Genomic DNA, 12,167 nt, shown 5'->3' on the forward strand with positions numbered 1-12,167 from the left:
ATTACAATCCACTAAAGGTTCTGTTATATTTATAGACTGCTCAGCTTAACATTTTTTTGTCTAAAGCAAGATGCATGCATGCATCATAATTAATTGATCTGTTAACCTTATCTTCCGTATGTACAAATCTGTAAATAACTGCTATGCAACCAAGATAAAAAAGAACATTCTGAAATAAATATAATAAACCACACATAAATTTATCTTGATTAAAATATAAATAGCACAATTTGTTTTATTCTTAAATATGAAAAAATAGGACATAAAATATTTGTAGGTAGTTAACAAGCATGCATATATTTATTTCTTGACAAGTGTTTTTTCAGTCGTTCTCTCAGATTTGCAATAACGATCAACACACACACATCGGTCAGATGTTTTTGCATCTATTCTGTACAGAAGGGTATTGTCCATGTCGGGGGAGATCTCTGAACTTTATCTTGTGTAGTAACTTCTGCAATGTTTACATTACTTCTTATTACATTACATTATCTGGACTTCACAAACCCATCACGGTCAGGTTTTATGATCTGTGGGAGTCGATCTTTCAGTCTTATGTGCTAAAACTTTGCCTGCTATCTTCAAGTCGGCATTGAGTAAGCCCATAGGCCAGATTGATGGATGTGGGCTTTTCTTCCGTTTTTTAAAAGCTAATGGTTGCAAACGTTTTAAGCATCTGTCATTTAGAGCTGGCGAAACATAAGTCAAAGACCAGGTAAGAACGGAACAGAGAGTTAATGTGGGAAATGTTTGCTCTTTAGTGATACTGTGATACTTTTCAAGAACAAAAATATGTAGATAAGATAAAAAAATTTAATACAAAATGATAAAGTAAATAAATAAAAACATCTCTGTAAGTAAATTGCATATTTCTATTTATTTTAACGCAAGATTGCAAAATTATAAATATATAGCCAATTTATTGTTGGAAAGTGTATTTAAATTGTCTATTAGATGCTGAAATGAGCTTAATGGTAAATAATAAATTTAATGGTATTAATAATGCTTAATTGTAACAATAATAAATTTACAGAAAGTAATTTTTATTTATATTTATTCATATACTCATATTTTTAAAATAACTATAAATAAACAAATAAATAAATAAAAAAGACAACTTTGGGTTGTTAACAAGAAAATAAAATAAGTATAAACAAATATACATTTGATGAATCTTGATTTGAGGAATTTTTATGTTTTTACACAGATTAATGAAGGTCAGATGTAGCATGAATGCATTTATATTACAAAATAGCAATACAAAATCAACGTATTGTACTCTGTACATTTAATTAAATAAATAAAAAAATCTGCAAAATTCAATAACCTTTTTGAACATTTCTGAAAATAATCTACTATATCTACGATATCTTGTGTATATATATCTATGGATGGCGATGAGCAGTGGTGCCTGCAGCCGTTTGGATGAGACGGCGCAAATTAATGCCGCTTTTTTATTTATTTATTACACAATTTAAATAGACTATGAAACAGTAGACACTACGATATGACAACAAATACAGGTGTGCGTTTGTGTGTTTTAAAGCATTTTTACCGCACCTAAAAATTAGCATTCAGACAGCTATGGTTTAAAACAAGGTTCAAAAAGAGTAAACGCTCTTTAAAACAGATAAACTTAATTGAGACATTTGCCGTAAGGCTTAAAACTAATGAGACAAATACTGATCCCCACTACTGACACAGCAGCTGCTGCGCTGCCTCCTTGCATGGAACCGCTACCATTCAAGGTGTTTTAAACAATTTTATCAGACAGACTGGCATAAATAAACAGACATCTCCATTCTCACAAGGAGTTTCTGAGTTTTCTTACCCTTCCAACTGAGTTTGTTCCACAGAGGTGATGTGGGAACATGTTCAGTGCTGTTGCAAATACTTTTTAAATGCCTGTCCTGCTCATTCAAATTATTTGATTAAATGAATTAAATTGTAATTGACCGGTGCAACATGGAAAACAGTTTAATATAGGCTTCTCTGAAACTGAAGATTTCACTTTAATTTTATTTGGGCTAGAATATTGTTTTATTTCACAATCCAGTTCGTGATTCGGCATTGTTGAAGCATAGTGGATTTGAAGCACTGCACCTCAAATGTTATTCATTCTTCTATTTTATCTAGAAGATAAGTGACCAAGAAAAATATTTAACCAAAGATACAAACAATAATAATAATAATAATAATAATAATAATAATAATAATAATAATAATAATAATAATAATAATAATAATAATAATAATAATAATAATAATAATAATAATAATAATAATAATAATAGGGCGAGGCAGTGGCGCAGTAGGTAGTGCTGTTGCCTCACAGCAAGAAGGTCGCTGGTTCGAACCTCGGCTTAGTTGGTGTTTCTGTGTGGAGTTTGCATGTTATCCCTGCCTTCGCATGGGTTCCCTCTGCGTACTCCTGTTTCCCCCACATTCCAAAGACATGCGGTCCAGGTGGATGTTTCCCAGAGAAGGGCATCCGCTGCGTAAAAACTTGCTGGATAAGTTGGCGGTTCATTCCGCTGTGGTGACACCGGATTAATAAAGGGACTAAGCTGACAAGAAAATGAATGAATGAATAATAATAATACATTTTATTTATATAGCGCCTTTCCAGAGCTCAAGGACACTTTACAAAAAATGCGACAAAAAGATAAACAAACATACATGAAGTCAAATATAACAAACTGGAATTACACAAACAAGACCTAGAGGACAATTGAGCAGAGTGGAGGTGGATCCGATAAAGTGGTCAGTTTGGCAGATCAGAAGTGAAGCATTCAGAAAATAAGTGAGTCTTAAGGCAGGATTTAAATTCAGAGATATTATTAGCAGAGCGGAGTGAGCGTGGTAGAGAGTTCCAGAGTTTGGGTGCAATAACACTAAATGATCTGCCCCCCATTGAAGAGAGGCGGTACCGAGGGACAGGGAGAAGGCCAGAGTCAGCGGACCGTAATGAACGAGTTGGGGTGTAGGGGACAAGCATGTTGCAGAGATGGGAGGCAGCTAGGCTATTTAGGGATCTAAATGCAAGGAGAAGAATTTTGAATTTAATGCGATATGCAACTGGGAGCCAATGGAGGTCGTATAAGATGTGAGCAGAACGTTTGATATACGAAATTTGTTTTTAAAAGAATTTTTTCCATGAAAAATAAACAAATTATATTTTTGTTTGAGCTTGTCCACGACTCAACTGTGCGGGGGGATGATTTCCGGTCAGTGGAAAGTAAGGATTGAATTAATGCTTTACTAATTGTGTTGTAACACAATCTTCTGTCATATATTTGCAGTTTTTTTAATATGTCATAATTTTAAGGATTACGTCTTGAGTGTCGGATTTTTCCTTGGTGCTGATGTGCTTTTATTACATTTAGATTTCAACGAAATATTAAAATTAAAAAGGAAACAAATTATGTCATAACTAATGCCCTTAAATGATGTCTTTGACAGTAAGCATCCGTGTTTCTTGACTTGATTGGGGGAAGGGGGCGAGGCGGTGCTGGGTTTGTGCATGTAACGGAGGCCAGCTAGTAAGTGCTGTGCAGGTAAACGCGACTGACGCTTGAGGCCATGGTCTTTAGCCTCCTTGGTAGAGCAACCGACTTCTGTGCGGAAGGTTGCCGGTTCGATACCAGCTTGAAGTGGGTTGGGTGGTGCATGACCAGTGGGGTTACATGTACCCTGGAATAAAATCCTGCAGACGCCCCTGACGATGAGTGACTCTCATAAGCGAGTTATTGAGTCATTCATAAAAACAATTCATTCAGATGGTTGATTCATTTAGGACAGCTCATTGAATCACTTGATTTGAACCATGAAAACACTGCTGTGGAGATCCACAACAGTTATGCTGCCATGTGGAGCATTTTATTTAGGCTTGAAAACATTTTAAAATAAGTATAAAAATGGCGGCATATCCTTTATTTTCACATCCCGATGCTGACACGTATGATGGAGCTGTTTTTCGTTAATGAACTAAGTAGTAGAGGCAGTGTTAAGTTATAACGGTAAGAACAGGCGATATTGTGTCTAAAATGTAAGTCACGATACATGTGACTTATGTATCTCTTATAATGTTCACTTTATTTCTTCAGAAGAGTTTCTCTCACAGATATAATGTTTTAGTTACAGTAGAGAGTCTGCTTGGGCCTTGGCCAAACTTCATCACCTAGTTTGATGTTTAAGGTCACTTGTTCAGTCAGTCAAGTAAATTCTCTTTCACCTGCCCTTTCACGAAATCCACTTGTCCGGGAAAAGTGTTAATGTCGACCCCTGTCATTAAAATTCAACCCTCCAAACTGACACACACACACACACAGACATACACACACGTTTGTTTTTGTGAACTGTGGGGACATTCCATAGTTTTTCATTCATTCATTTTCTTTTAGCTTAGTCCCTTTATTCATCTGGAGTTTTCACCACCAACTATTCCAGCATATGTTTTTACACCGCGGATGCCCTTCCAGCTGCAACCCAGTTATGGAAAACACCCATACACTCTTACATTCACACACATACACTATGGCTAATTTAGATTATTCAATTCACGTATGTGTTTGGACTGTGGGGGAAACCGGAGCACCCGGAGGAAACCCACGCCAACATGGAGAGAACATGCAAACTCCACACAGAAACACCAACTTGCCCAGTCGGGACTCAAATCAGCGTCCTTCTTGCCTTTAGGCGACAGTGCTAACCACTGAGCCACCGTGCCACCCAGCTCTTTATATTCATTCATTTTCTTTTCGGCTTAGTCCCTTTATTAATCAGGGGTCACCAATGTGGAATGAACCGCCAAATTATCCAGCATATGTTTTATGCCCTTCCAACTGCAACCTATTACTGGAAAACACCCATACACACTCATTCACACACATACACTATGACCAATTTTGCTTACCCAATTCAGCTCTGTATATATATATATATATGTATATATATATATATATATATATATATATATATATATATATATATATATATATATTTGTGTAGAACATGTCATCAGATTATCGTTATTTTCTGTCTAGGTTCAGGTTGTGAGTCGGGATTTTTCCGTTGCGGGACGGGCCGGTGTATTCCAGTCAGTCAGAGATGCGATGGGACAAACGACTGTTCGGATAACTCAGATGAAATTGGCTGCCGTATGTATCACTTTTCTTTTCTTTTCTTTTCTTTTCTTTTCTTTTCTTTTCTTTTCTTTTCTTTTCTTTTCTTTTCTTTTCTTTTCTTTTCTTTTCTTTTCTTTTCTTTTCTTCACAGTTTCTTACAACAAGGGCACACTGAATACTGCATGCCAGGGGCACAATTGCACATTTACTGAGGATTATGTGGGTTCAAGTTTTTTTTTAATTTTTTATTTTGCGCTCCACGTCTCTTGATTTTTCTTTCTATTTTGAACATGTAACTATAACCGATCAACGAAATAATATCCAGGTGCAACGGATCAAATGGTCAGCGGAGGGGGAGGGGTGGTATAATTTTATATTTAATAAAATACAATAATATATCCATATAAAATGCAAAATAAACATTTTCGACAAAAATCATTTATTTCTTTTTATCATGTGAAACTTTTAATAAGGATAATTTTTAAAATATGGGGCGCCGCATTTACTGCATACCCTCTTTTTGCGCCCCTGAATACTGCTAAAAACTGGCAAGTGTGAAATAGACAGTTGTGGAAGAAATTGTGAAAACACCAAAATGCTAATTTTTTTTTTTTTTCTGTAAAGGTCTGGTGACATTTCTTCTAAATTAAAATACAATTATTGTCATTTTGATCCTTTTGTGTTTTGGCAGTTGGACAGAAAATCAGATTGTTATTATTTTTTGTGAACAGCAGGGTTATTTCATTAAATATTTAAAGTTGTTAAAGTAATCACTTTAAAATAATAATTTAATAATAAATTTTAGCTTATTTATTTACTAACAAACTAAGTATGAACAGTTTTGTGCAGCATTTATTCATCATAGAAAGTTCAGCATTTACTAATGCATTATTCAAGTCCAATGCTGTACTTGTTAACCTTAGTTAATGCACTGTGAGTTAACATGAACTAAAAAAGACCAACATTATTTTATTTACTAACATTAACAAATAAGACAAAAAATTTAATAAATGCATTGCTTATTGTTTTGTAAATGTAAAGCTAACATAGTATTAGTTAATATTAGGTAATATATTTACAAATATGAACAATCAACAATACATTTGTTACAGCATTTTTACTTTATTTTTACATTACATAATTTAATTACATTACTTTACATTGTATTTTACAGTAGATTTAATTGAATAACATGTAACGCATTACAATAAGTTTGTATTAGTTAATGTTCCCAGCAAGCAAAGGACGTCAAAATTATATAATTTTTGTACCCCAATCTCATAGGACATTGCATTTTGTTTGGACATGGAAATAGATTGATGTCAGAACCCGGCGTCAAGGTCCAATGTCCAACCTAAAATCAATCAAACATCAATGTCTAATGATGTTACAGTTTGACGTTGTGTGGACATTACCGATATGACGTCTATCGGTTGTTGGATTTTGGTTGTCATACCCGACGGCTAAATGTCAGTATTTGACGTAAATATGACGTTGGTTTAAGATGTTGGCGGGACGTTGGATTTTGGTTACTTCTCAACTAAACCTAAAATCAACCAAATATCAACGTCTAATGATGTTACAGCTTGACATTGTGTGGACATTACCACTATGACATCTATTAGATGTTGGATTTTGGTTGCCATACCTGACGACTAAATGTCAGTATTTGACGTAAATATGACGTTGGTTTAAGATGCTGGCTCGACGTTGGATTTTGGCCACTTTCCAACGAAACCTAAATCAACCAAATATCAACGTCTAATGATGGTACAGCTTGAGTTTGTGTGGACATTACCACTATGATGTCTATTAGATGTTGGATTTTGGTTGCCATACCTGACGAATAATTGTCAGTATTTGACGTCAATATGATGTTAGTTGAAGATGTTGGCCCAGCGTTGGATTTTGGTCACTTTCCAACGAAATCTATTAGTTGCCTTTACTTAAAAAAAAAAAGTTGCCTTATAATTAGTAAACAAACTACATGCATAACTGTAGTAATGGTTAACGTGTCACGTGATTGTGGTGGAGGGTCACCGGGGTTACGTAGTGCGCTTATAGGTGGCACCTGTTCATTCACAACTTAGGAAGGAGAGAGAGAGGGGGTGAACGGGGACGCGGTACTCTTTGTTGACCAAACAAACACAAACGAAACCAAACTTAAGCCCAAATCAAATTCTACACTGTCAAAAGATCAAGGTATGTTTCATATTGGAATATAAACGAGTGAAGACATTGGAACGACTTCTTGCCTTGTGTACATTTGATGTTTGCGTCACAAAACATGTCTCTGGTTTAGCCTCTCAGCTGTTACTCCACGTAGCCGCTACAATAACTATAAAAGTTAAGTCAATGGGTTTACTCACTTATTAATAGTAAAGTAGCCAATCGCTTTTTACAGTGTAACAAAGGCTGTACAAGTATTGCTCATACTTAGTTCATGTTAGTAAATACCCTAAGTAATGAAACCTTATTGTGACCAATATATTAGCTAACATTAACATTTGGTTAATTGGTGTTACCAAAAAGTGCACATCTTGTCATACTTATTTCCCTTTCCATGTCATTTCTTACATTCCTCCTCATATGGAGCCTGTCAATAAATGTCGAGCTCTTTTGAAAGGAATCCTCTCAGCTCAGGCCAGCTCAGGTCTCCTCTGTCCCGGCTAACAAAGCTCTCTTACTGCACTCTTCCAGCTCAGCCCACCTGCGAGAGCGCTCAGTTCCAGTGCTTGAGTGACGGCGAGTGCATTCCTCAGCACTGGGTCTGCGATGATGAGGAAGATTGCGAAGATGGCTCCGATGAAAGGCAGCACTGCCGTGAGTACTACTTATCTCCATTTAGAGCTGTGCAATATGTCAATATACAGCTGAAGTCAGAATTATTTGCCCCCCTGAATATTTTTTCTCCAATTTCTGCTTTAGGGAGAGAAGTTTGTTTTTCAGCACATTTCTAAACAGAATAGTTTTAATGACTCATTTCTAATAACTGATTTATTTTATCTCTGCCAAGATTACAGTAAATAACATTTGACTAGATATATTTCAAGATGCTTAAAGTGACATTTAAAGGCTTAACTAGGGTATGTAGGGTAAGTTAAGGTAATTAGGCAAGTCATTTTATAACGATGGTTTGTTCTGTAGACCAGCGGTTCCCAACAGGGGGTCCCAGCCCACAAGGGGGCATGAGTGAGCTCTATGTGGCTTTGCATAATTTTTAGCAGTGGATAATTAAGAGAATGATCATGTTGCTTTAGTTTCATTTTATCCCCTGGCTGCCTAAAAAATGGACAAATTTGTAATTCGTCCTCCATAAAAAAAAAAAAAAAGAGTCGCTGATTCGCCTTTAGCAGCTAATTGTAAAGACCCAAGCAAACTGGACCCAGCTGAGGGCGCTCTAAACATTCCGGTCCGCAGCGCTGACAATACTGGAAACACAAAATGCAGGAAATACCAAAATAGTAACCTGAACTATGGTTTTATTCCATTTTCTCGAAGCAAAGAGTCCCTGACCCAGCTACAGTGGATTATCTGCACCAAAGTTCTTGCTAACGAATGTATGAGACGGTCTAAATTAATAAGACATTTGCAGGCGATTCATCTCCAATATTTTGATGGTCCCTATTGCACATTTTGTTGACTACATGGCAATTAATTCTCATTTGAGTATTAGTAGACTGTCTGCTTAATATCTACTGATACTGCTCCTTCAACAGACATTTAACTGACTAAAAGAACTTTGCAAGTACATGTAAACTTACACTAACCCTAACCCCAACCCTAACAGCCTGCTTATAATCTATTGAGAATTAGTTGGCATGCAGATGGAATGTAACCTAAATTCAACAAAATGCTTTAAAGGCAAGATCAAAATAAAATGATACCAAGAAATGCAATACAAATTTTGTTTTTATTGGTGGGGCAGTGAGAGGGGTTAATTGTAACGGGGAGACTGACACGGAGGGATCCATTTGCAGTATTTATTAAGTCACACTTTAATCAACATACAGCACGCAGGACTGTGCGAACACACAACATACACATCAATGAATATGGGCTGGTGATTGACAGACACAGAGTGATTACCAGGCATGGGTCAGAGGCAGGCAGCGTGATTCAGAGTCCGTGTAACAGGCTTTGGTCGAGGGCAGGCAGCGAGTATCAGAGTCCGTGTAACAGGCTTTGGTCGAGGGCAGGCAGCGAGTATCAGAGTCCGTGTAACAGGCTTTGGTCGTGGGCAGGCAGAAGGCAGAGCAGAGTCAGGAAACGGGCTGAAGTAGTAAACGGGAGATCAGGCAGGATAGGCCGCTCAGTAATGCTGGCCGGGGCTAAACAAGACTTCGCACAGGAGAGTGTGTGTGAGCTGCTTATAAAGGGTACGTGGGTCATTAACGGAATGGAGATCAGGTGTGCTGGAATCAGAGTGAAAGGGTGACGTAATGTTAGAAGTCCGGAGATGGTGGCTTCTGCTGGCCAGCGAGGGGAATGACTGGGACCGAGTCGGTGACATTAATAATATTAACCTTATTATTATTTTTTTTAATTAAAATGCTTTTATTCTAGCTGAAATAAAACAAATAAGACTTTCAGCAGAAGAAAAAAATATTATATTTAATACTGTAAAAATCCCCTGCTCTGTTAAACAGCATTTACGAAATATTTAAAAAAGAGGGCTACTAATTTAGACTTCAATTACATATAGTATGAACAAATATAGTATATATAATATATAGAATATAGTAAAAAGCATTTTGCTTCATATTATACTCTATTGTTTACATTGTGGGGTCTCAAAATCAATTTTTTTCACAGTAAGAATTTTTCATCATTTTCTATGAGCACAATATTACACACCATTATGGGAATGCAGACACAAATATGAATAACATCATTGTGAGAAAGTGCCAGTCATGGAAGTACATTAGTGTTTGATTTAGCAATATTTTTTATTTTAATGTTGGATCTGTAATCATGCTTTTGAAAAGTGTTTTATTAATAATTATTTTATAAACATTTGCCCTGAAGTTCTGAATGAACTGAGAATTATGTTCACATAGGAATAAGTCAATTTCTGAATATATACTTTATGCAAAAATCACTTTTATAATGGGTTTAAACACAGTCCTGTGGCAACAGTCTGTAAATATAACCAGCTTCTAATGGTAAAAGTCTATTAATGCTATTTTTATAATCACATTTCATAAAAGCACGCAGCAGAAACACTTTGATTGACATTTTCACTTTGTACGTGCCATCAGAGGGTTAGATAGGATAGGATAGGATAGGATAGGATAGGATAGGATAGGATAGGATAGGATAGGATAGGATAGGATAGGATAGGATAGGATAAACTTTATATGTCTCAGAGAGGAAATCTATCTTGGGCATAAAGGTGCTACAACATCGCTCTAAGCAGACAATAAAATAAATACAACAAGAAAGCCCCGCCCATTATTGACAATCTCTCCCACAGTAGCATTGAAGATTAGTCTTGTTTTTAATCTGCCACTTTGCTGACACATTTAGCATTTGTAGCTCCACCCTCTTTTGAAAAGAGCACAATCTTAATTTGAATTTAAAGCAACGGTCAAGAGAGATGGAGTTTACTTTCTTTCTCTCAATCGCAGTGAAATAGGGGCTTCTGCTCTAAGTGTCAGTGAAAGACTGTCCAGCAAACACACACACAGTGAAATTGTAGGAGGAGGCATTGAAGATGAATCCAAAGAATCTTGATGAACTCTGGGAGTCCTGCAAGAACGCTTTCTTTGCCGTTCCAGATGACTTTATTAATAAGTGATTCAAGTCATTGCAGAGATGTGTGGATGCAGTCCTCCAAGCTCATGATGGAGTCAGACACACTATTCATTCTTTCTCCACTGCACCATGACTTTACATTGTAAACTAGGCATTATTTCTGTTAGGTGACAAGACTTTTGTCTGCGCAAAGTCAGACCTTACTGTCCTAATTACATAATTAAAAATCAAGACATGATCATATTTTGTTTTGGATAAAAAGGCGCAATCTAGAGGCCTTTGCCTTTCATATAAGCCACTTCTGAAACCAAATGATCAACTAGAAGTCAAGCTATTATTTGTTGTTCCTAAAACTTGGATAGATGACAAGACTTTTGTCAGGTAGTGTACTTATCATTATCAGCATATGAAATGACTTCAAGACTTCACACTTAGCTGATGATTGATTATAAAGCTTGTTTGGCATGTTGTCCTGGAAGAGAGCTCAAAAGATCCTCGAGCCCAGGGCTCCCTCCCATTTGCAAGGCGAGAGGGGAGTTTGAGCTCAGGTAGATCTCAAGAACTCCCCTGCTGAAGTAGATAATGAACAGATGGTGATTGCTCTTAAGAGATAACTACTTACTCTGAGCATGTCTATGGTGCCGATTTGGATTAGTCAGTTAACTTTGCATGTTTTTGGACGTTGGGAGGAAACCGGGGAACCCAGGGAAAACCCACGTGAGCACGGGGAGAACATGTAAACTCCGCACAGAAATGTCAGCTGACTTGGTAAGGACTAGAACCAGCTGTGAGGCAAGAGTGCTAACCACTGGGCCACCGTGCCACCCATCTAGGAAAGGAGGAGGAGTAGGGGTAGAAGGGGGGATTCTTCAAAACAAAGATGGCTGTCATATGGAACTGAGGGTATTCATAGTGGCTTAGGAGTCGTCTGATTGGTGAATCATAAATTTAATAATGCGGGGCCGGCTGCAAGCAATCATAAGCACGTGATCCTCTTGAAATTAGTTCATAAATAACTTCACATATCAAGATATGAGATTTTGATCATGTCTCCATCCATCTCTTCCCTGCTTTCTGCCTCACTTTCAATTACCAGCTGAGGGCTTCGTTGATTCACAGTAATGCAATTTCCGTCATGTCAGAGAAAGAAACACGATAGCTCAGATGTCGAGTCTGAAACACAAAGGGAGAAGCGTGCACGTGTTGTAGAGAGAGTTTGTGCCGCTTTAGTGATGATGAAGACCACCCAGCGCTGGTCTATTATATTGATGTGTGTTTCTTTGA

General features: G+C 36.9%; 1 protein-coding gene across 7 annotated transcripts in view; it reads left to right on the forward strand.

Annotated features, from left to right (window-relative positions):
- lrp2a (low density lipoprotein receptor-related protein 2a) overlaps positions 1 to 12,167 on the forward strand; it is a 271,802-nt gene that overhangs the window by 36,267 nt on the left and 223,368 nt on the right. For 4 of the 7 annotated variants that reach the window (NM_001194987.3, XM_087266935.1, XM_087266934.1 and 1 more), the window contains 2 exon segments: positions 5,046 to 5,159; positions 7,827 to 7,949. In NM_001194987.3, coding sequence (NP_001181916.3) covers positions 5,046 to 5,159; positions 7,827 to 7,949 — 237 coding nt within the window. 7 annotated transcript variants of the gene reach the window in all.

Source organism: Danio rerio, chromosome 9 (assembly GCF_052040795.2).
Source record: "Danio rerio strain M-AB ecotype USA chromosome 9, GRCz13ab, whole genome shotgun sequence".
Classification (NCBI taxonomy): Eukaryota; Metazoa; Chordata; class Actinopteri; order Cypriniformes; family Danionidae; genus Danio; species Danio rerio.